This window comes from Parasteatoda tepidariorum, chromosome 11 (genome assembly GCF_982258835.1).
Source record: "Parasteatoda tepidariorum strain Cologne lab strain chromosome 11, Ptep-v5.0, whole genome shotgun sequence".
NCBI classification, from domain to species: domain Eukaryota; kingdom Metazoa; phylum Arthropoda; class Arachnida; order Araneae; family Theridiidae; genus Parasteatoda; species Parasteatoda tepidariorum.
Genome location: NC_141765.1, coordinates 100,538,859 through 100,563,891, shown reverse-complemented (window position 1 = coordinate 100,563,891; position 25,033 = coordinate 100,538,859). Strand labels below are relative to the sequence as shown.

The 25,033-nt window shown below is 25.8% G+C and overlaps 1 protein-coding gene across 5 annotated transcripts in view; it reads left to right on the top strand.

The window, feature by feature from the left end:
• Positions 1-25,033, top strand: part of LOC147802022 (uncharacterized) — an 80,505-nt gene that overhangs the window by 51,089 nt on the left and 4,383 nt on the right. For 2 of the 5 annotated variants that reach the window (XM_087155356.1, XM_087155354.1), the window contains 7 exons: positions 5,413-5,495; positions 7,503-7,587; positions 10,291-10,374; positions 14,157-14,267; positions 18,277-18,386; positions 20,952-21,031; positions 24,424-24,587. In XM_087155356.1, the coding sequence (XP_087011482.1) occupies positions 5,413-5,435 (23 nt within the window). In that variant the 3' untranslated portion in view covers positions 5,436-5,495; positions 7,503-7,587; positions 10,291-10,374; ... (2 more) ...; positions 20,952-21,031; positions 24,424-24,587. Of the gene's footprint in view, positions 1-3,841; positions 3,982-5,412; positions 5,519-7,502; positions 7,588-10,290; positions 10,375-14,156; positions 14,268-17,416; positions 17,448-18,276; positions 18,429-20,951; positions 21,032-24,423; positions 24,588-25,033 lie in introns of those variants that run through there. The other 3 variants (XM_087155355.1, XR_015430534.1, XR_015430535.1) reach the window with 3 other exon arrangements.

Sequence of the window (25,033 nt, the reverse complement as noted above, 5' to 3'; positions counted from 1 at the left end):
TATCCGAATGTTCTTGCCTACAAGATAGCGAGCACGTTATGTAAAGGCTTAGTTCTTAAAGATGAAAACGCAGGTCTTGATATCATTCAGTTTTATTACTAATTTATTGAACAATATAAGATGTGCTCTGCAATAAAATGCTGCTCTAAATATTATCACTCAAAATTTAATAATTTTGAGTGATGATTCTATTTAATGAAAAGAAATAATATTTTTGTCTTAAGAGGTCCACTTAGAATATGCATATTATTTCATATAACTATTGATTTCTATGAAAAATTCAATACACAGGTGATTCCTCAGAATGAAAATAAATATTTTTCAAAATATTGTTGTCAGAAAGGAAAAGATAATTTGGAATATATGGCCTTCATAGATCAGTAAAGAGAAAGATTAAAACTTATACCTTTAACTATTATGCCTTTCTATTACTCTCTCTGAATCTAATTATGGGGATCAAAAAGTATTACTCAAATAGTATAAAATTTGTTTACACTAAGATAATTTGGTTGAAAATAAGTGAAAAATATTATATTTGGCATTTTAATAATTTATGGTTATGAAATAGAGCGTGAAACACCCGTATCTTTTTCTGAGTTAGATAAAATCTTCCAAACACAGATCACTTGCAGACATTATATATATATTTTTTTAAAGTTTGCCTTTATTTTCACACACAGTTATTTTGATCTAAAAGAAACAATTTTCTTTAATTTTCAATTTTTACAATTTCTTTAATTTTGAAAATCAATTTCGGATAACTTTTTTACATGTATGAAAATAAATTTTTTGTTCAAATTATTATATTCATATTTCATATTTTAGTATAAATATAATTCTGATAATCTAACAGAGTTTTTTAGAAACTATCATACTGTTTTTTACAATTAAAAAATACTGAAATAAGTTATAGATGGTAATTTGAGTGCAAGAAAAAGTATATATAAAAGGAACACCGGTGTCTCATCTTCGTCAAACGGTTAAAAAATAAAATCTAGTATTTTTTAGGGACTGTTCAACTGATCATTTCGAGCCATGGGTATTGTCATTTATAAAACTAAGATAGCTAAATCGTTCAGATTCTGCAAAATATTAATCTTTAAACTTTAATCTTTAAGATTGAGCAAAATTTTATAATTTAATCTTTAAGATTCTGAAAAATTTAATGCAATATACTATTAAAAAACTATTTAATAAAAATCTCCATTTAATAAAAAATAATAGATTATTCAAATTATTTTTAAGTTAAATAAAATTTGAGTAAAGAAGTCTCGAGATTCGATGTCGGAAGTGGTAAAACAGAGAAATTTGTGAGGTATGGTATACATATTATTTAAAGCTAAATTAATTATTCAAGAATTATTTGAAATAATGCAATGTAATAAAAAATTTATTGAAGAGCAATTTTTATCTAAACTTTTTACATTTCATGATTTTGTGAAAAAAATCAAGTAAAAAAAAAAACAATAGAAAAGATGTAAAAAGAAAACAAAAAAAGAAGGAAGGAAACTTTTACAATTCTAGTTATTCGTCACCAAAAAAGTGCTGAACTAACGTTTTGGTAAATGGGGTGTTTTAAACTTATCCAACAATTTGTTGCTGCATGCATTTTTCCCCCACTTGACTGAGTTTCAATGAAGAGAAAGGAGAATCATTTACACCCCTTTTACTTATCTCACTGGGTGGGAACCGTGGTCGAGTTCAAGTGAAAAACCTTCCTTCTGAAAACTGCCGTAACAGGGGAACTCAAAATCTCAGACCCTACCGGAATGAAAGAGTTAAATCTGTATCTCTTAAAATTTTGTTTTTATTCTGTTCATAAAGTTAGTTGTGTTATGATAAAAAAATTTGAAATTCCATTCACAGTATTTTTATTAATTTTTGATTGTAATAATAATATTTCTAAACATGCTCACATCTTTTTCATTGTATTTTAAATTTTAAAAAATCTATATTAAAATCAGCAGTCCCCCAAAAGTGTGATTAACTACACAATTCATATCCCAGATAAGTATGAGTCTCTGGAACTTAAGGCATTTTAGTAATCTTTCTTTTTTTAATTTTTCTTTCTTTTAATTTTTGCAATAAACAGCAAAACTGGTTTGATTACAAAAGGAATCTGAAAGGAGTTGAAATGTGATTATTTGAAAGAACCCTGCAAATTTCAACCTCTACTTAAACCTGTTATGGTGTTTATTACTCGCACCTTCCTTTGTGTAGTTTCTCAGATTTGATAGTAAAAAATTATTATATGTTCAATAAAAAAAAATTATGCATATTTTTTTCTTATTTTTTCTTTTTGTAAATGCAGCGCTTTTGTTATTTTAAATTAGTAAGATATATGTTTGTTGATTATTAAAAGTATCTTGCAGAAAGACATTAGTGGTGGAGAGTTTTGTCACAGGGAAAATGATCTTATCTTGCATATTTTTATTGATGTACGTGTTTTATCTATTATAGATACATTCAGCTATTGCATGACATATATTACTTTTTATATCAGTATACTTTTAAGTATTTTCACAAATATGTACATTTCTTACATATATGAATTTGTGTACAACAGTCATATTAAAAAATTTTTAATGTTGTTTTGGCAAAATCTTAGATTTGAGATGATTTTTTGTAATCAAAATTTTGACAAAATAAATCAGGGAAAAAGTTGATACAATATTAAATGTGTTTTAAAGTGAAGATTAAGAAATGTTGATAAAAAGTTTTTTTCTTATTTTATGGATTTTCCTTTTCTTGGATTTCCTTTTTTTTATGGATTTCTTATGTTGAAATATGTTTTTTTTTTTTCGATTTGCAATTTATTATGAAAATATGATATTTAATGAAGCAATTTTTTGTAAGAATTTTGATAATGTTGTAACTGTTGACTTTTGTGTTCTTATTAGCACTAAATTAGTTTTTGATTGTTATGTATATATATATATATATATACACAAATTAACATGAAAAACATGAATAAAATAAAAATAAAAAACTAAATGGTAGAGAAACAAGAATGGTAAAGGCAAATAGTCGTTGTCAAGACACATCTAATTGCCATAAATAATGCGATATGCGATATATATATATATATATCGCATATGCGATACGATATGCGATACGATAATGCGATATATATATATATATATATATATATATATAACAATCCTAATGACAGTTTAATTCTTGTCTCCCATGACAACTCAATATGCTTGTTCTGTAAAAGCTGCTCCAAGTTTTAGCCATTAATGAACTAAAAAAATTTACAATATGAATCATCAGAAGTTTTGGTTACGAAATCAATTATATATATATATATATATATATATATATATATCAATTATATATATATATATATATATATATATATATATATATATATATATATATATATATATATATATATATATATATATATATATATATCAATTATATATATATATATATATATATATATATATATATATATATATATATATATATATCAATTATATATATATATATATATATATATATATATATCAATTATATATATATATATATATATATATATATATATATATATATATATATATATATATATATATATATATCAATTATATATATATATATATATATATATATATATATATATATATATATATATATATATACATAATTGATTTCGTAGCCAAAACTTCTGATGATTCATATTGTAAATTTTTTCTAGTACATTAATGGCTAAAACTTGGAACAGCTTTTACAGAACAAGCATGTTGAGTTGTCATGGGAGACAAGAATTAAACTGTCATTAGGTATAGCTCATGACATATGTTACTTGCATTCACGTGTTGTTTTTCATAGAGATCTTACTTCAAAGGTATGAAACATCTGTTATGATTTAACCTCATCTTTCTTTTCATTCTGTGTTTATTGTTGAGTTGCTGGCATCAGATTTGTTTGATTAGTATTTTTATTTTATTTACTTGTATTTTAGTGTGTTCACTGGTAAGAAATTATCAGCTATTAAAGCTATTTTTACATCTCATAATATAGTGATAATTATGGAGAACTAAATGTGTATTGTAAGGATAAGAACTGAAATTTATTATTTTATTTTAGAGGTTTATCTTTTTTTTCAATAATTTTACCTACTGGTTATAAGAGCATGTTGGCTGTAAAATTATTAAATCATAATCAGTTATTTTTTAACTGTTATAAATTTAAGCAAAATAAACATTTTAAATTTATCCTAAATAGTTTTTTAGTTTAAATTTGAGCCATGCTTTGGGGCACTATGTTTTTCTGCCCCCCCTTTTTTTTCGCTCCTTTAGTTTTTTTTTTTTTTTAAGTATTTAGACCTAAAATGCTTGAACAATATTTTTTTAGTAGATTTGAATTTTTAATACTTGTAAATCTTAATTGAACTACTATGACATTTAACTCTTTGACACACAATTTTTATTAAACATATTTTTTATTCTTTGGTATTAATTTAGGTCAAAATGAGTGAAAAATATTATATTTAGCGCTTTAATAATTCATGATTATGATATGCAGCTGTATCTTTTCTTGTGTTAAAGATTAAATCTTCCAAACACAGCTCACTTCCGACCAATAATTTTTCAAGTTTGCACTTAATTGCAATTATTTATATTTAAGAGGAAGTTATTTATCATTGAAATTTCTTTAATTTACAAAATCAATTATTGATCAATTTTCATGTGATTAAAAAGAAATTCAAACTACTTTTTTTGGATTTTATATTTTAGTGTAAATATAATTGTGATAATCTTCTAACAATTTGTTTTCGTAACTATTACTGATTTTCATAGTTGAAAAATAACAAAATATATGTATTTGTAATTAGAATATATATATGAAAGGGACACTGGCGTCCCTCCTGCATCAAAGAGTCTAAGATGAATTGAGCTTAAACTGTGCCCGACACAAGTTCAGTTTAGTTAAAAGGTTTTAGGTTAAGGCTAAATTTCTCTTTCACTAAAGTTCTCTTTTTCTGAAAGTTAAAGAATTATACAGAAATCCTCTTTGTTCTTCTCTTAATAAGTATGGAAAAAGGTAATGACATATAAACATTTAAAAGAATTAAATCTTTTCGTATGATCCCAAAATCTATAGTCTTTAATATAGCTCTTTATGTTTCTCTCATTGCAAATTATGGCTTTAATTTGACATATCGTTCAGCATGCAACTGTAATTCTTTCAAATTAAAGTTTTTTTACTTCAAACATTTGAAATCTTTTATCTTCATAAGTTACTATAATTTTCTAATTTTGCTGTGCATTTTTAATATATGAGACATAAAAATTTGTTATTATTTTAATTTTAATATGCATTTTATTGGTAAAGAAAATTTGAAAGTTTTGACTTATATTATTATTGTATTTGATTTGTAAATAGTGATACTTTGTTCTCCAGAATGTCCTCATCAAAATGAATGAAGATGAGATGACTGCAGTTGTTGGTGATTTTGGCTTAGCAGAGAAAATACCAGATTCAAGGTACACTAACTGCCCACGAGCCTGTATATATTTGAATGTTTATAGAACATTATTTTAATATATTTTCTGTATTAATCTGTTAACTTGGTGCAAAACAAAATAGCCAAACTTCATTAAGACTTCAGCAATAGATTATTCTTTTGAAAAAATTGAATTCTTGTGTCCACCTTTTATACAATTGCTAGTCCAACTTAATTTAAACAGCTTTCCAAAACTTTGAAAAGACTAACTGTTTAAAGTTAATTTTTAATTAGCTTAAGATAAATCTGATTAGTTGTAACTGTCTTTCTTAATGCTAAAAAACTTGTAACCATTTTGATAAGGTACCCAGCTAATGGATAAATACCTATTTTTCAATTCAAAACTACCGTTTGAATTTCTGGTTTCCTATATATGATGTTAGCACTTTTTGATTGGTAGATTCCACTGATGAAAGTACCAACAGATGGCGATAATTTTAGTTTTTTTTATTGTTACAGTAAAGCACATTTTATCTGTATCACATTTATCCGTAATTTATTTGCAGTCCCAGTTTATTCTTAATATATGCTATGTTAAAATAATTTGTTTATATGACTGAAAAACATAAAATATTGATTGTATGTTTTTTTTCTGTACTTTGTTTTTTTTTCTATGTAATCTCTGAATATTTGCCATGGATTTCAGAAACTCTCAAGGCTTCCTCAACTCTAAAATACAATTTTTCCCCCTTCAATTTTTTTTCTTCTTAATTGCCTATGTGTATGGAAAGAATTGTATATTTTTGTGTGCTCAAATTATTAAGTCATCACCAGCATTGGCATGACAGCCCTTTGTGAGCCTGGGCCTTCCTCAGAAGCTTTTCCCATTCTGCCCTTCTCCCAGTAATTGATTTCCAGTTCTTTATTTTAAGGTTTTAAAAAAATGGGACAAATATATGAGTAATAATACAATTACAATAACATAATACAGTACAATACATAATACAATTACAATACATAATACAATTGGGACAAATATATGAGAATGGCCATCCTCATCCACACATTCTTTCCATCTCTTTTTGGGCAATAATAAAAAAGTAATGGTATGATTATTTTAAACTTATTTATATTTTTTTTCAACATCGATAACATTAAATGTCATCTTAACAATGGCTATTGCATTGTCAAAATTAGTGTTCTTATGAAATATTAAATTTAAATTGTTTGATTTTCTGTTATACATCAATTTACTTCGGTCCCCTGAAAAAAATGCTTTGTTGTATTATTAAAATTTAAAAAGATGAAGGAAGGATAGTCATTTTAGAAGTCCTCTTTTATCCTGTAGTGTTCTTGGTGATCATGAATGCTATATTTATCCTAGTGGTAGTAAACTAAAGCAGAAATTTTAAAAGAAATAGAATTTTTGTTAAATGTTAATGAGCTTTTGTGTATCAGACTTTTCATACATCAATTTAAATCATTTGCATGTAGTGGTGAATAATTTTATTTTAAATTTAGTTAGTTAAAATATTAATACTTTACATTTGCTACCATAAAAAATATTTTCTGTAACTATGAAAATTCTGTAATTGTTAAAGGGTTTGCACATTTGTGACACAAACTTCTATGTTGCGCAATAACTGTTGCAGCAAAGCCGCTAAGTGTCTATGAAGGAAAAAAGATCTGATTTTTCTCTTTTTTTAAATTAGAATTTTTTTGTAGAATTTGTTTAATTACAATCAAAATTAGCATGTCTCAAAAATATATAACAGTTTTAAAGGCATTTTAATAATTCAATATAAGCTTAATGTGTATATATATATTTTTAATAAAAGTGTAAATATCTTTTTAACAAAGTCTAAATTATACATGCTAGTATTTCAACTTCTTTTGTCCTTATTTTGAGACTTTTTCTGTTGTATTATAAATTTAAATGGTTTTTATAATTAAGCCTAATCGTTTTTTCTAAAATATTATGATGTTATTTGTTCATTTAGATATTAGGACGTTATTAAGGTATTAAGACATTATTTGTTTATTTTAGGGATCGTAGTCAACGTTTACTAATTGTTGGTTCACCTTATTGGATGACACCTGAGTGTTTAAAGGGAAAGTGGTATAATTAAAAGGTAAATATTTTTTAATCAAGTTAGCTCTACTTTATAATTTTCAGTGTTCCAATGACACTTTTTGTCATATTTATTTACACTCCTTCAAAAACTTCATGAGTATTCTTGTATTAACAATACAAAGACGACTGGGATGATTTTAACCCCTGTCTATTTTATTGCTCTGTAATTAAAAAAAGTTACTGATAATATTTAGTATTTCGAACTTTTCATAATTTGATTAAATTTAAGTGCTTATTTAATCATTCATATGTTAGCCTTATAGTAACATACTTATAGAACCTTATACCTAAAATGATGGGAGGAGACAGTTATCTTGGTAGGTATCCCATTAATCCAGGTAGTTAGGGTATAAAGTACCCTTTAGTATGTATGAGGTGTCTCAGTTTCATTAAAGAAAGAGTATTTCAAAATATCAATAAAGAAAACTTGATTATCTAAACAATTAGTGTATAAGTATAAAGTGCTCAGTGCCCCTTTTTTGTAGATCAAATTGAATAAAATATAGTTTTTGATATATTTCTTATTAAATTGATTATGATTATATTTCAGGTGTCTAATTGATTTAACGTACAATCTGGGAATGTCTTTACTTCCTAATGAGTTACTAATATTTAGCTAGGGAAAAAATTTTACAAATTAATGTCAGCTCATATTTGTAACTCTTTATTGCTATAAACATTAAAAGCTGTCATACACTAACATGTAGTATGCTTTTCTAATACAAAATGAATACTAGTGGTCTATTCTATTTAAAGGGCTAACTATGTTACTCTGATGATCATTGTAAAAACCTGTTTACTGTATATCATATTATATTACAGCATTGTTATAAGTAGAAGATATTCAAACAGATTTCATGTGTGTCTATTTTGTTTATATATTATGTCAGGATTTTTTCAGATCAACGTAAGTAACAATTTTAAAAAATAGTGTAATTGTTCTTGAGCTATGATTAATTATGACTTTTTATGATGCTTAGTTTTTAAATTGTTGTAATCCTTGTCAGTTACTGAATCATATGTTCAAGTGTCAAAGAAAAGTTAAAATATTCAAATGGAGAGCTAATAATGTGTAATTTTATACAGTTTTTTTTTTTTTTTTTTCCATTTCAAAAACTATGGCATGAGCATTATCGATTAAAGGATTTAAGACAGTATAGTGCAAAGTCTCACTTTTTCTAAAGATATTTTTCTATGTAACTGTTCTATAGTATTGTTTCCAGAATTTCTGAAATTTCTTTTAAATAATAGCACAATTTACTTAAATATCGTGTTGTCTGTCTATTCAGAAATCACTCTAGTTGCATTCTTCCAAAAATTCTAATTTGGCTTACTATATTCTCCCAAGCTCTTCAGCTTTACAATGTGAAAAAATAAAATTTATAGATGAGCCTATTTCCAAAGTTCTATTTTAAGTGCTTCCCTGTGCCTTCACTTACCTGTTTAAAAAGAAAAAAAGGAAGAAGAAAAAAAAGGTTAAGACAGCAAAGTTTTTTGTTGGCACAGGTTTGAGTTCTACTGGGAGCTCCATCTTGGTAACAAATTGAACAACTTGATTGTTTATTCTGCAAGGTGCATGTTAAACCTGTCATGAATAAAAGGTAATTATGTGGTATGGTAGTTAATAAGGAAGTTTTCCAGATATTTAGGGTTCACACCAGCAATGAAAATTTAATGGCCCAAAAGAACCACCTAGGTATTCATTAAGTTTTTAAAAAAAATTTTAATGATGGACAAACTTGAGAAAAAAGTCAATCTGTACAATTTACACATAAAAAATTATTGCCATCTATAACACCCCAAAACTAATTAGATTCATTAGCCCATAATGATTGAAGGTAAGTATTTATTAAAATTAAGTATAAGGAAGCTAAAAATAGATTCAACTTAGCCGTTAAAATGCTGAGATCAAATAAGTAAATGAAGAAAATAGAGAAAGTTAGACCTAACAGAATACTAGATTAAAAATTATAAAGTTTTGAATAACTAAATTATAAAATTTTAAAGTCAATTCTAAAAAAGCAAAAAATTTTATTTTATTTATTAATAATTCATGAATAAAAATGTCAAAGTCTGTACTTGGTAAAGGTTCAAGGTCAGTACATGAATGCAAAGCACAGCACAACATGTAAAATAACATGTTTTCATCATTTAAATTTTTAAAAATTTGTACCAGATACGTTCTCTTATTCCATTTGAACACCACACATTTTAAATTCCATATTACACATTGAACAATAAAATTTGTGCAGCAAAGGTTTATTTAAATGCATGGAAATGAATGCAAAATTCTATTTTTCGTTACTATTCTGCAAATTCCTAACATATTTCTAGGTGACAGTTGTGTTGCCAATGCGTGTGTGTGATTTAAGTGAATAGCAGTAAAGTTTAGTGTGTAAATAAATAAATTGTAGTCCATATTATTATTATGATAATAAACTGACATTACTATTACTGTCTCACTTTTAAATAAAAATTAAACTTCTTTTGAAAAATGGTAACAAAATTTTCTAATTACATAATTTCGTTAAATATTCTAAGAAAATTTTGTTTCATTAGTAGTTGTTAAGAAAAAAGATGTAATTTTATTTTTAAATTTTCCATTTCAAATTTGTCTCTTACATAAAAGATAACAGTGAACCATCTTTTTTGTTTAATAAATGAAAGTATAAATTAGATTTTAAAAGATATTTTATTTTAGGCTGATGTTTTTTCTTTTGGTATCATCATGTGTGAAATTATTGATAGAATCGAAACTGATCCTGATATTTTGCCTAGAACAGAGGTACTTTTTACCTTCTTAAATAGTCTACTTTTATTATATAAATTTACTATTTTTCATGTTTGCACATAAAGCAAAAGAAATTAAAAGCAAGAACCAAGAGCTTTAATTGTATTTAATTTTTGGCCTAATTTTTGAAATAGCCAATTATGTTATTCAGCCATGAGACTGGATATTCTGCTCTTTTTTTAATTTTATAAAATATTTTATTTTTAGTTTATGTAACTCTGAGTATGTTGAAAAAATAACCCTACTGCTGAAATTTCAACTTTCAAAATGTGTCAAAACTATTCAAATAAAATTTTAATTTCGTAGATCGATTAAAGTCATATTTCATAGATGGATAGATTAAAGTCAGGTGCAAGCAATTTAGATTTTAAAAATTTTCTTATTTGTCAATTAATTCCTTTATTAGTTTTTTGTAAGTTGTACGTGTTTGTCAATTTAGTTTCAGTTTCTATGCTCAGCTTTGTTTTTTTGTTAATATTCATTGTGTCTGTATGCAATACTTAAATGTTATTCAATTTAAACTTATAAGATTCCAAAGATAATTCAGTTTTTCCAAGATAATTCAAACATTTTACCGATGATACACTTTCTGAAGGTCTATTAATGATATGATGTATGAATTATGTTTCCAAAACTGCTGTAAATTATTATGTAGCCTTATATTTGATGCTTTTTTCTCCCATAAAGCAGCATTTAAAAAATATTTTAATTTGTTATCGATTGTTTCTTAAGTCTTGTATTTACTGCTGAAAAGTATTTGTGTAGAAGTTCTTTTTTCTTTGTTACATTTGTTATTCATGAAATAGTCATGTTTTAAAGCTAGCTGAAAAATTACTTATGAGATATTTGTTATATAATCCTATTACTTATTACCACAATTCTTGTGACAATTTATATAATATTTTGTAGGATTTCAGGGTTCGTTGATTTAAATCAGCTTGATTAAAATCACGATTTAAATCATGATTTAAATCAAATGATTTTTTAAAAAAAATCATTGATTTAAATCAACAAATTTTTTTATCTATATATATTGATTTTAGAAGTCAAAAAACAGTGTTTTACATTTTTGATACTTTTATTATTTTCTTTTCTTAGTATTAAAATTTAATTTAAATAAATTGCTGCAGTAATTAATTTTAGTTAACGAAATTACTTTCTTGGTGTGTGTTAAATTCCAACACATTTGAAATTACATTTTTAAAAATGTTTTGATTCTTGAGATTGAAAGTACAGATTAAAGTAAACATTTAATGCTGTCTTAATATAGACTTGCATAGCTGTAGAAAGTAATTAATAAACATGAATTTTTTTCAAAAAATAATACAAATAATGTTAATTAAAATTCTACCTTTTGAATGAAAAAGCGTGAATTAAAATCTACATCATATTTTATTAGTGGAAAATGCATATTTCTGAAGCTTCAGGTTCTATTAAAAAAAAATTACCCTAATATGCCAAAAACAGAAAGAAAAAAAAGGGCAGATGAATTCAGATGTTTTTTTCCTAATATAGTGTCATTCTTCCCTTTCAAAGTCTATTTGATGCAGTAGGGTTGGGTTATTAACTGGTATTTTTTTCTCATAATGTGTTTACAGTATCTTTGACATTATCTGATTTTCTATAAAGAAATTTTGTGAAAAAAAATTCCAATGAGTACATAGATTTTCCAATTTTTTTTAAGCTTAACTTATCTATTTTGACATAGAATTAAAAATGAATATTTTAATATAAAAATATATAGATTAAATATTTATTTATTTTTTGATAAAGATGAATGACTACATTTATAAACACAGTCTGCTACATTTATTTTGTTATTTTAAGAATCAAGAGAAAAAAAAGAGAAATCGCAATTTTAAATTAAAGTTGTGATTTGTTAACTGAAACTTTGTTTTAATAGTTAAAATACAGGGGTCTGTCCAAGCCAAATTTACTACGTTTAACGGTACCTTTACAAATTCAACTTTAGGAAAAATGATACAATAATCACACGAAATACTTTTTCTTAAAATTTTATTTTTGTGTCTCGTAAGAAACGATAAATCCATATTTTTACTATATTTGTGTTGATTTTTTAATGTAATTTTTTATTTTCACAAAATAGTTACCTCTCAGAAAAACCCAGACACACCCCTGAAGTATTCTTTAAATTCTCTATTTCATCTAGTCTTTAAATTTTAATCACGCATTTGTTTCAAAATGGTTGCTTTGCATTCAAAGCCATGTTTTATAATGAAAAATTATTTTAGTTAGAGCTTCTAAAATATTGTTACAATATAGTTTTAATATTAAGTTAATTTGATTAAACATTTATAATTTTTTTAATCATAAATTAAAGTTCTCACAGTGTATATGAATAAAAATCAAAAAAATCTGATTTAAATAAAAAAAAATCCGATTTAAATCAAAAAAATCTGATTCTTTTGATTTTTTTTAAAAAAATCAAAAAAATCACGAACCCTGGGATTAATGCAAAACGGGCATGAAAATAGGAAAAACTTTTATTCTTCTTCTGCCATGAGTTAATAGACAAAGCGAGAAGAGGGTAACCTCTTTAATTTTTTCCATTATATGCCTATAAGCCAGTAACCTGATGTAGCACGCTATAAGTAGTTGTGCAAAACTAAAATTAGTCGTTACTTTTTCTTTGTGCTGCTTTTTGAATGAAGCAGTGTAGTGAGCCAGAATTGTGGCGACATTGTTGCAGAACGTTGCTGAGTTCTTGCAGAAGTATTTTTCCTTTGGGGAATAAAAAGTTTTGCTTTTATTTTCTGCCGAAATTTTCAAGCGATTTTATCTTTTCTTCAGAATTATATTCAAAAGATGCCTTTCTCCCATTTCGGAGTGGGGAAAAAAATACTTGTGATTTTTCTATTCTAATTGGAGAATAATGAAAGATAAAGAATGATGAAGTAAAAATTTTGATTTTCTTTTCTGTGAAAATGTTCATTCCAATTTTTCATGCAGTTATTACTATTGATTTCCACATATAGTTTTTAAAATCCGTCCCAACAACTAAATCTCAAAATGAAAACACGCGTTTAGTAACCCCTTTTTGAAGAGTCCGATTCGCATGATTTCGTCGTCTATCTTTTTTATTGGCAGTTACTGCTTCAGATTTTATTTTTTTAATGCGATTATGAATTATAAAGTGCGAAAAAGGAAATATTAGTGTGTTATCTTTCTACAAAGGGCTAGAATATCGCTTATAATATTAGAATGAGAAAAATCACATATTCAATTAAAAAAATTATTTTATTTGCTCCAATTTTCATATATATATTTAATTAATTTAACTTTTTTGAAGTTACAGTTATTTTTTTTTTTTGAAGTCTGTACATTTGTTATTGTTAAATATCTTGTATATTTGTTGTTGTTAAATATCTATATGATATTGTTAAATATCATATTAGTATTAAAGAGGTATGTCTCAGAAAACCTGAAAAAAATTCTGCCACACCGGATAGTACTAACATAACTTATGTTATTTAAACTGTGGACCCTAGTTTGGTTCATTTTGACCACTGGCTAATTTAATCTTGATACTTAATTATGCTTGGTTTCACTTGAATGATTTTACAAGAATTATCTCTCTTTTTTTTTCAAGTATAACAATGTGTCAGATTTTCATTATCTTTAAGAAGAAGAAACATATCAGAAGTGCTTGATACTAAAAGTACCTATTTATTCTTTAATATCTGAAACTAATGCTTGTTTTTAAATAACTTAATTTTAATTAACATAAATTATTCAGAAATATTTTCAATTTTCAGTATGATGAAGATGTAGGATGCAAAACGAATTGTTTTTTAGAATGATTCAACTAAAATTCCACCACCTTTTCATAGCCTTAAGATTGTTTCTGAGTCTTTTCTTTCTAAAAGGTAAATTTTCATTCCTAATCTAAGCATAGAAAACCTGTGCTCAGAACTCTCTCTTATACCAATTATTTACTATGCATTTTTATTTACATTTTTATCATTCAATTTGCAACATAGATTTAAACAACAGTAATTATAAGAACTAGTTGGATTCTTGATAAATATGAGAACTAATTATTTTCTTTTCTAAGTTTTTAATTCTGTGATAAATTTTTTCTTCTAATATTACAGAATTAGAACTTGTTTTGTATACTACATAATTAATGTGAAATATACATTACCTGCTGTAAACATTTTTAGTAATTCATATAAATATTTATAAAATCAGATCAATTAACTAGAAATGCTGTTAAGCATATTATTTGTTTTAGTGTTTTAAATATTATTTTTTTTAAATTTTAAAATTTTTTTTAACTGGTCTTAACTGATGCTAATTCATCTTACTTTATATTAAAGATTAATTCAATACTTTATTTTATCTAACTGTAAAATTTATTTAATGCATTCAATAAATTATTTATTAAGATGCAGTGAAGTTAATAAGTATAACTTTTATCCGTTAAAAAAACTTTCAATGTATCTTTATTAATTATTTCTTGATATAATTCAGTTCAAATAATAGTTTTTTTTTAAGGAAAGAAAATAATCCAATATTTTTCTTCTAAAAAATATTTTTTTTTATTGTTTATATCTGTATGTCTTAAAAGTTTGTTTTTTATTCTGTTCATAAAGTTAGTTGTGTTATGATAAAAAAAAAATTTTAAATTCTTTTCACAGTATTTTTATTAATTTTTCATTGTAATAATATTTTTAAACATGGTCATATTTTTTTCATTGTATTTCAAATTTTAAAAAAATCTATATTTCAAATCATCAGTTCCCAAAAAGTGAGATTTGACTGCAACTATACAATTCATGTCCCAGATGAGTATGGGTCTCGGAACCTTTAGTAATCTTTCTTTTTTCAATTTTTGTAATAAACAGCAAAACTGGTTTGATTACAGGAGGAATCTGAAAGGAGTTGAAAGATGATTGTTTAAAGGAAACCTGCAAATTTCAGCCTCAAATTAGACCTGTTATGGTGTTTATTACTCGCACCTTCCTTTGTGTAGTTTCTCAGATTTGATAGCATTTTTTACTCATTTAAATATCAATTTGCAACCCCGGTGTGTGTTGTATACATGTTTTAATTTCACTTTTGATGAGGTTTCTAAACGTACATGTCAATGAGGCCTTATGAAGCACTGAACGAGCATGTAAAATATTTTTTTAAATACCTCTATAATACTTGAAAAATTCATTCAACTAATTTTGGAAAATTAGTTAAATTTATTTTTATTGATAGAATTATATATCAAAATAAATCAAAGACTTAATCTTTTAAAATTATGTGGAAAAGTATTAATGACAATAAGAAAAATATTTGGTAAATGAAATGATTTTGCAAATTATGTTTGTTACTGATAAAGTTTTCTCAAATTCACGAAAGGAATGACAATGCTCAGCCTGTCCAGGTGATGACAATGCTCAGCTAATTTTACATCAACATAAGATTTAAGAACATGAGTATTGAAAATATATTTTTGAAGTATAACTGTATGTTTAAAATTGTTTTGAATAATAATTTTGCTTTAATATTTAACTATACATAAGTGTATATTTAATTTTTTGTTCCTTCTTCTTCTACTTTCAAATCCCCATTTCTAGCCTAGCTAGACAAGGTCCATGAGATTGTTCACCTTCAAAAAGTTTAAAACAAGTAAGGGTCTTTCAATAAGGTCTTGTTTTAAAAGACCGAGGCAGTCCAGTAGATGTTCAGGGGATGCCTGGGCCAAAGAGCACTTGGTGCAGAGGGCAAAGCACTTTTCTCCTCCTGAGTATATATTCCAGTTTTCATTTTTAAGTGTTATTTTCATCATCCCCTGATTTCAGTAGGTCAAGTATTCCATAAACTTCCAACCTACACCGAAATTTCCATCTCAACATAAATGGGACCAGAAATATAACATCTCCGTAGCGATCGTTGGTATCCACCAATGAAAACCGACATTCTCCTGATTTCGGTCATTCACTGTTTTTGCTTTTCTTCTTGCTTTTGTCCATCTCTTTTTGTAAATATTCTGCCTACTTACAGGATTTTCTTTAATATTTTATGATTATTCATTTCTATTTATTCTTCTGCACAAGAAAATGTATTTAACAAGAGCCCAGGCACATGTCACACCCCCAATACTTAACTATTATTAAAATATAAAATAATTTTTTTGTGTCAGTAATTCACTGTATCTTAATAAGCTATTTTTGAATACAAAATTTCATAACTTGGTCATGCTTAATTTAAATTTTTCTGTTAAGGTATAAATGTAACTTTTTGTTGCAGGTGTAACTATAAGAGTAAAATGAAATAAATTTACCTTTTGTAATGAAGATTAATAAACACTTTTCTGCAAGCAAACACTCAATAATTAAGATTATTGATATAAGTTCAGAGTTTTGCTGAATAATTTCCTCAGTTGTACAAGACCATGAAACATAAAGATTTTTGACACAGTCTTTTTCACACAGATATAGTGTCTCTTTATAAATTGAAATAAACAAGTTGATGACAAAAATTTCATTGAAATATGGAATAGTATGCACTTTACAGTTAATATGCTATATTTCAACCATATTTAAAGAAATTTAAATTTACATACTTATATCCTCTATCTTGTGGATAGAGCAACTTATGATATTTTTTAATGTTATATTTTTTTGTATATAAAGATTTAAAGCATATTAACTGTACAAATATAAAGATACTATACATATATAAAGATTAAAGTACTATATATGTCTATCTTACCATCTCAAGTGTTTTCTGATAATTATTTTGTTTCAGAAATATGCTCATCATCTGAAGGTAGAATCGAATGAAGATAGTTTTTAAAAATGATTCATAATTATAATTCTTTTTCTTACTGACCTTTTTATTTATTTTAATTTAAAATTTACTTTTTGTATTTAAAAACTTGTTTTCTTTTCTTTTTTTGAACAAAAGATTATTTTTTAATTTTCATCATTAGAAGTTATTTTGTTTCCCTGTGCAATTGCTTGACAAATAGCATTAAAAACAGTTCAAAACCCAAAATAATTTTTATTTTATCTTACAGCATATAAAGATATGTGTCATTTACAAATCTGGTAAATACTTCATATTCTCCATGTAAACTTAACTGAACCAGCTGTTGTTATAAATCTTAAAAGAAAATAAAAATTATTATAGTTGTTTTCCAGTAATATTATTCAATTTTTCTAATGTGTAATATCAACACATTAGCAGTTTTTACTTAAATGAACTTTTATTTAAACATAGAAAAGAGAGATTTTTAAATTGTAAAAATTTGCAATTGTTTAACTATATAACATTTAAAATTTTTGTCAATCCGCTACCTACTTTCTGTTAATTTTTTTTTAATACATATATTTTTTAATCTTTTAATGAGATACTCTCGGCTAAATTACTTTTCTTCAAATGATATTATTATTATTTGTTATAACCAATAAATAGTTGCTTACTTTTTACTGATTTAAAGTAACATAATTTTTTTATATTTAAATTTTTATATATTTCAGTTTATTTTTGATACCTTTTAAATCTTTAATATTCTTTTATAACTTACTTATATGTTTAGGTATATTTTGCATGACAAAACTTTTTTTTTCTATTTTTGTATTAAATAAACTGACGATTGATTATATTGCTATCCATATCAACATTAGTCAATATACTTGAACACTTTTGTCCAAAAATAGCCCCGCTAGTCATAGTTTTTCGCAGTATATTATTTAGGGAACATTTTTCCTGTAAAGAAAAACTATCATATCCTATTGACTTGATTGAAATGATCATTTAAGTGATAATGATAATTACAAGAAATTAAACACTTACAAAAAAATAGAAATACCAATTTTTTAATCAAACATTTATTATTTTGAATGCCTATAATTTTTTTATTCTCTATTTTTTCAGTTCATAATTCGAGGACCCATATTGACAAAACTTATTTAAAAAAACGCTAGTGAAACAGATTTTGGAAGATTCAAAAAGTCCATCTAGTCCCCAACTTCTTTTGAAACCAAGTATGGAAAATATGTGTTCCTTTCAAATGATAAATATATATGGTGATAAATTTTATTATTATCCTTTTTTTAAGCTACTTGTAAACAACTTTTGACTTATTGAGTACAGTACAGAACCCGTTATCCGGAAATCAGAAAACCGGAACGAAATTCGATAAATTTTCACGCTATTTTTTAAAATTTTTTTTTTTTTTTCCTCATAAGATTTTAGGATTTTTCTTTCTTTTTTGAAAGATGTTTACCCTAGCATCATTTTGGAAATAATTATTAGTGTATTACTTCGTTTTTTCAAGATTATTTCTAAATATTTTTTTTTTCAGTTGGGTTTAACAATAAAAAAAAACGACTTTTTGTAGCGATTCAGAAAACCGGAAAAATCAGTTATCCGGAATAGCGATGGTCCCGATCGTTCCGGATAATCGGTTTCCTACTGTACTTGCAATGCCTAAAGGTTTTTTTAAAATCTATTTTACTCTCTCTTAAACTCTTTTCTTCTTTATTACTCAATATGAAAGATGTATATTGAGGAGAAATGTCAATAAAAATTGACCCAGAAGCAAAATACTATCCCTGTATAGATTATATAAACTGCGAACAAAGAATTGTAAGTTATTAATTTGTAACATAAGACCAAAAGAGTATATTGCTTAACTGTCAACTCTATTGGATTTAACATAGTACTAACATAACTTACGTTAATTTAAACTATGTACCCTAATTTGGTTCTTGATCATTTCTACTACTGGCTAAATTAATCTAGATGGTAATATAATAAATATTAGGCTGTTCCAAAATTGTTTCTCTCTTTCTTCTTGCACAGAATAATGAAATGAATTTTAAGATAATCTTATCATTTGTGTGTATGTGAACTTCAGACAGCAGATAGAAATACTGTTGTTATTCACTATGTATAACAAAATAACATTAAATCAAATGAATAAGGATATAAAAAAATACTTATTTAACTATATAGCCTAGTGAGTAATGACAGATTTACTTATCTGAAAGTAAACAAATAATTTTTTAAATATATAAAAGTTTACTTCTTGCCTGTTACTCTTGATTAAACTGCCAGACTCTACACAAAATAAAAATTAAAAGTAAGAGCGTACAATAATTTTTGATTGACCAGCCATAAAAACTTAAAAATACAATGTTGATGTTAATACGAAGCTGTTATTCTAAGAGGGAAGCTTGTTTTTAAATTCCATTTGAAAGTAAGATGAAGGTATTACTAATAAATAGTCTTTTTTTCACGCAGCAGCAGGTCTAAGAGATATTAAAATAAAAAAATAGAAAGAATTTAATGTGAATATGTTATGACAGACTTAATTACAAAATAGTTGTATCAAATTTATATCTTTTAAAGTTGTAATAGTAACTATATATAATAGTATAATATAATAATATATAATATATATATAAAATATATAATAGTATCATATAATAGTATAATAGTAAAGTATAAAATTAAAAGTTATATTATGTAAAGTTATAATATATAAAGTTATAATATATTTAAAGATTAATAATATCTTATATCTTTGAAATCCCTTTTTTAAAATTATGAGTAAACAGAATAAGTGTTCATGTTCATTTAATGTGAAATCATAACTGTAAAGTATTGAAATTTTTTCTATTTTGATTACTATAAAAATTCTTAAAATTCCCTATGTGTAAAATATTTAGTTCATTATGCAACAATTATCATGAAGTTTGTATCATTTTGTAAAATCTACTGGATTTTTTTCTATCCATGTTGGAATCTATGTCTTAATGTTGACTTTCAAATTTGTGTCCCATTCATTTTGTCCAGAAACAGCCTTTCACTAAAAGAAAGTGGGAAAAACTTTCATAAAAAAAAAAATGAAAAAGTGGATGAAATGAATAAAGAAAATAACTATTTTCAATTTATTTATTTTAGTTTTCTGCAGAATTTTAAAATACATGAATCATTTAGATTTAGTTGCATACTAAACAACATTCAATTACAAGAATAAGAATGGTATTTAATTTGTAATTGTGAATAACTTTTGTTATTTGCAGTAATATGCAGTAGTATAATTGAAAAGCATTAAAAAAATTGATTATGATATTTTAGCAGTTTATGGCATAAACTGTTGAAATATCATAATAACTGCCTTTTTAAAAAATATAAAAATTTATATTTCATTTCTAACTTTTAAGTAAAATATTAAAACTCTACAATCATTTTAATTTCTTTAGAAATGCATTCAATTTTTTTTTATTCCTAAGTGTTGCTTTTTTATTATATTGATGTATTAAACAGCTTGGAAATTAATACTATTATTTAAATTTCATTGCAATTAAAAACTGTTTTTTCCACTTCGGTTGAAAGAAGCATAATTTATTTCTTACTGAATCTAGAAACTTGAAACAACAACATTTCTTCTTTATTTATATGTTAATTTTAAATTATTTTAATCTCTATTAAGTTATATTTATTTAAAACTAGTATGAAATTTAAATTCTTCTATGATTCATTATATTTCGTTAAAAAAAATTACATTCAAAAAATAAATGTTTAAATTTTTTTTCTTTTAGGTTTATTAAAATTCCGAACTACTACATTTATGAGCAATACAAGATGTCTTGCCATGAAGAACAACAAAATCTTATTGCAGGTAACATTTAAATTGTTTTCTAATTGCACATTTTATCTGTATAGGTTTTATTTTTTGGTTGTTTTATCATAGCAGTTGTTAATTAATGTATTTATTCCCTAATGCTTCATACTACAAACATGTAAAAGTTATATTAAAAACTTCATGTGAGTTTTATAGAGCAGCTAAGGTTTTATTTTGCAATGAGGGATAGCAAAATTCAATCTCAGAAACAAACTTTTCAAATTAAGTTTGATGTTTGAATTAATCCTAGAATGATCTTTTTTTATATAGAGGCTTTTCAATTATTGTGCTATGAGAGTTGAATTTTAGTCTATCAAAAACAAATGCTTCATAGTGGTTATATTCTGTTTTGTAACATTTTTGTCTAAAGTACAAATACCACAAAACGGAATTGTTTATATTTAATTTCATTAATAACACTTGAGAGAAATTTTCTTATTTTCCATTGCATGAAATTTTTGAAGGATTCTTCGATACTTTTGTATCGAATACAGCTTTTCTATAGACAACCTTTTTAGTCTATTTTTTGTTGAAATGTGCAAATTTAAAAATGTTGTTTAAAACATGAGATACGTTATACATGGTGTGTAGCGTTTTTAAAAAGTCCTTAAATGTGCTTACTTTCGATTTTTGTTTTTTAAAAGTGCTTTTTTTCAATGGATGTTTTTAAAAAGTGCTTAATTTTCCCTTTTCGAAAATGAGATTTTTTTTTATTTACCATCTCGATTTCCGCCACGTATGCAAAAGCGTGGTTTCCACATTGTTCTATTCAATGTTTCCACAATTCAATCTAACATAATGCATTTCGGCGTACCCTCAGTCCGTAGCGTATGAAGGCGACAATCATTTTTCATGTTTGCTGAAATACTTGCGGGTCAGCATTTGCGTATATTGAGCTGGGTTCTGTGAGATTCTTGCACTCTTATGTACAACTCTGCTGCAATTGGCAAAAGATTCCCAAGTGCAGGCTTCATTTTCCACCGCCTGAAATCGAACCGAAAAATCTCTCCATCTTTTTATGGTGGTTTATATAATCAAGAAAAGAGTTGTTGTTGTTTTTTGTCAGAAACTTAGTTATTTTATCATGATCATGTAAAGTCTCTTTAAATTATTTTGCATTTTGTTAATGTATATAGTGCTTAATATTCTTTTAGTGCTTAAAAAATACTTAAAATGTGCTTATTTTTTGTTGAAAGATTTGTCTATGCACCCTGTTATATATTTCATGCAACAGAAAAAAAATTTCTTATTTTCTGTTGCATGAAACTTTTGAATGATTCTTTCATACTTTTGTATTGCTATATCAGGGTGGCTACCCACCTGGAATTATCAGGGAATTTTTTTTATACTGGTGAAAACCTGAAAAAATCAGGGAAATTTGGGTAAAAGCCTTGAAAAATCAGGGAATTTTAAAGAAAAGCAGGAATTTTTTTTTTCAATTTAAATTAGTTTTACCATCGGTTATACCCCCTTTTTTTAGATGGACATTTATTGCCAAACAGTTGGAATATCATCAACTTAGCAATACTTTACTTGTATCAAAATTTGCTCCATTATAACCCTGTTAAACTAGAATACCACATGAAACTCCCATGGCTGCTAAATGAGTGAATAAACCTTTGACCTCTTTGGAGAATATAGGACTGTACAGTTTAGAATGGGCAATGATTGTAGGGAAAGAGGTTAGGATATTTGCTTCTGATAATAAAAGTAGAATTTTTTACCCTTCTAGTCTGTGGTCTGAATCCATTTGATGTTCTAGTTTGTTCCTATGCTTTTGGGATATTTCTTTTTTGACAAAATGTTTTAGTATTTTTAACCTAATAAAATTCTCCGGAAATTACTTGGTTATAACTTAATAACAAAAGATTTTATATAGCACTAGCTTTTTTACTCTCATTCAATGAAATCAGTGGATTATTTCTCGGCAAAGCCAATCAATTGCACGTTTTCTTGCAATCACTAACAGCAATGTTTGACAATAAATCGTTTCAATTGTTGCATAAATTCTAATTTTCTCAATTTCATTTTAGCCTCTTATTACATATTTTAATTATAAAAGGTTCTTTTAAGTACCAGCTACAGTAGAGAACCATTTATCTGGGAAATGAGAAAATGGGGAAGAATTTTGCTTGGTTTTCCTGCTATTTTGAAGTACAGTAGAGAACCATTTTTCCGGTAACCAGGAAACCAGGAGGAATTTTTCTTGGTTTTCCTGCTATTTTGTAGTATAACGATTATTAAAAATAGCAGAAATTTGACTCATCCTTGAAGTTAGTACAGGGAAAGGGGGGAATTTTTCTCCTTGTTTGCCCAGAGAAACTTCAATTCTTCCCCTGACCTTGAAGATCATTAGATCGAGATGGGACAGGGAAAGGACAAATTTTTTATTTTCTCCTGTGTGTCAGTTGTTTTTCTGATAAGCGACCGTCAATCAAACAAGTGGCATGCTGTTTTGGTTTTTTCTTTAGTTTATGAGGGGGTGGGGAATATGCATTGCACATGCAAAATATGTTAACGATAAATATGTTAAGGAACTTGAAACTTCTGGTTAAGAGTATTGACGTGTGAGATTTATTTTAAATTCACTTTAGTTACTCAGTTATCCTTTATTTATTGTGATGAATTGTTTTATTATTTCAGATAATGCATTATTGATTACGAACAAAACGTTTTATAATCACCAGTTACATTCATCTATTTGACATCGATTAGCAAAACAATGTTGTTTTTTTTAATAAATTCTGATTTTTTAGAAATGCTGTATCATTAGCAAGTTTGTTTCTTAATGTGGAATCACATCTGCTTTCGTTAAAAATAGTCTTTTTATAAAAAATAAAATAAAAGAAGATTGTTCATTAATTTAAGCATATAATTATTTGTTAATAAAAGCAGACGATTATTTTATGAAGTAGATAGCAGTTTTCTTTTTTTTAATTTTGATTCTGGTTTCCTGATTCTACTACATTTGGGTTTTTTTCAAGATAAATTTTGTACTCAATAAATTAATTATTTTTATTCATAAATTTTATCATTAAGTTTTTTTTTTGTTTTTTTAATTCCGTTGATCCTATAATATCCTGCCTTGTTCCAGGTTTTAATATTTATGTTTTAATGTTGTTTCCGTTCAATAATTTTCAAGTGTTGTTTTTTATTTAGATTAATAAGTTTTCTTTTCATCGTTTCCTCCCCATATAATTAAGTATGGAATATATTGCTTCTTTTAATTATTGGTTTTGTTTTATATTAGTTCATTTGGGGATTTTAATTATTATCAAAAAATAAATATGTGAATTTTGTATTTTTTAAACTTGTTTTTCTTGTCTGAACTTGCAAATGTTTTTATCCTTTTAAATGTTGTTTTTCTACCATTTTTTTTTTTAATTTAGGAGATCTTTTCGTTTTTTTCTTGTTTCACTTTTTTCTTGTAATTTGGGTTTGATAAAACATTGATTAACGGCACTTTTGGCTGATCCAGAAAACCGGGAAATTCAGACATCGGGGATAATGATGGTACCGAGCATCCCGGTTAATTAGTTCTCTACTGCATATGGTAAATATTTGATTTTTGATTCAAAATACGAAATGTGTAGTAATTAAAATGTTGAACATTTGTAAATGTTGTTTGCAATCTAGAGATATTTCTGAAACTATTTCTCCTTTTACCTTAAAAAGCATCATAGAACAACTTGGACAACTTCAGCGTCTCCGGAAAAATTGCTTCTTGCAGTGGATTCCCGCCCATGTGAACCTAGAGTTCAATGAAATAGCTGATTCCTTGGCTAAAAATGCCAGAGATCTAAATCAAAACTCAATCCCAACCACGTTGGCAGATGCAAATGCTTATGCAAAGTCAAGACTATTCACCCCTTTAAAAATCAAAGCCCACGATCAAATAACTAATCTTGACATCGATAGGAAGACAGCCACAACTCTCATCAGACTAAGAACAAAACATCATAAAAACATGAAAATTTCTACAGATAAGACTAGAAAATA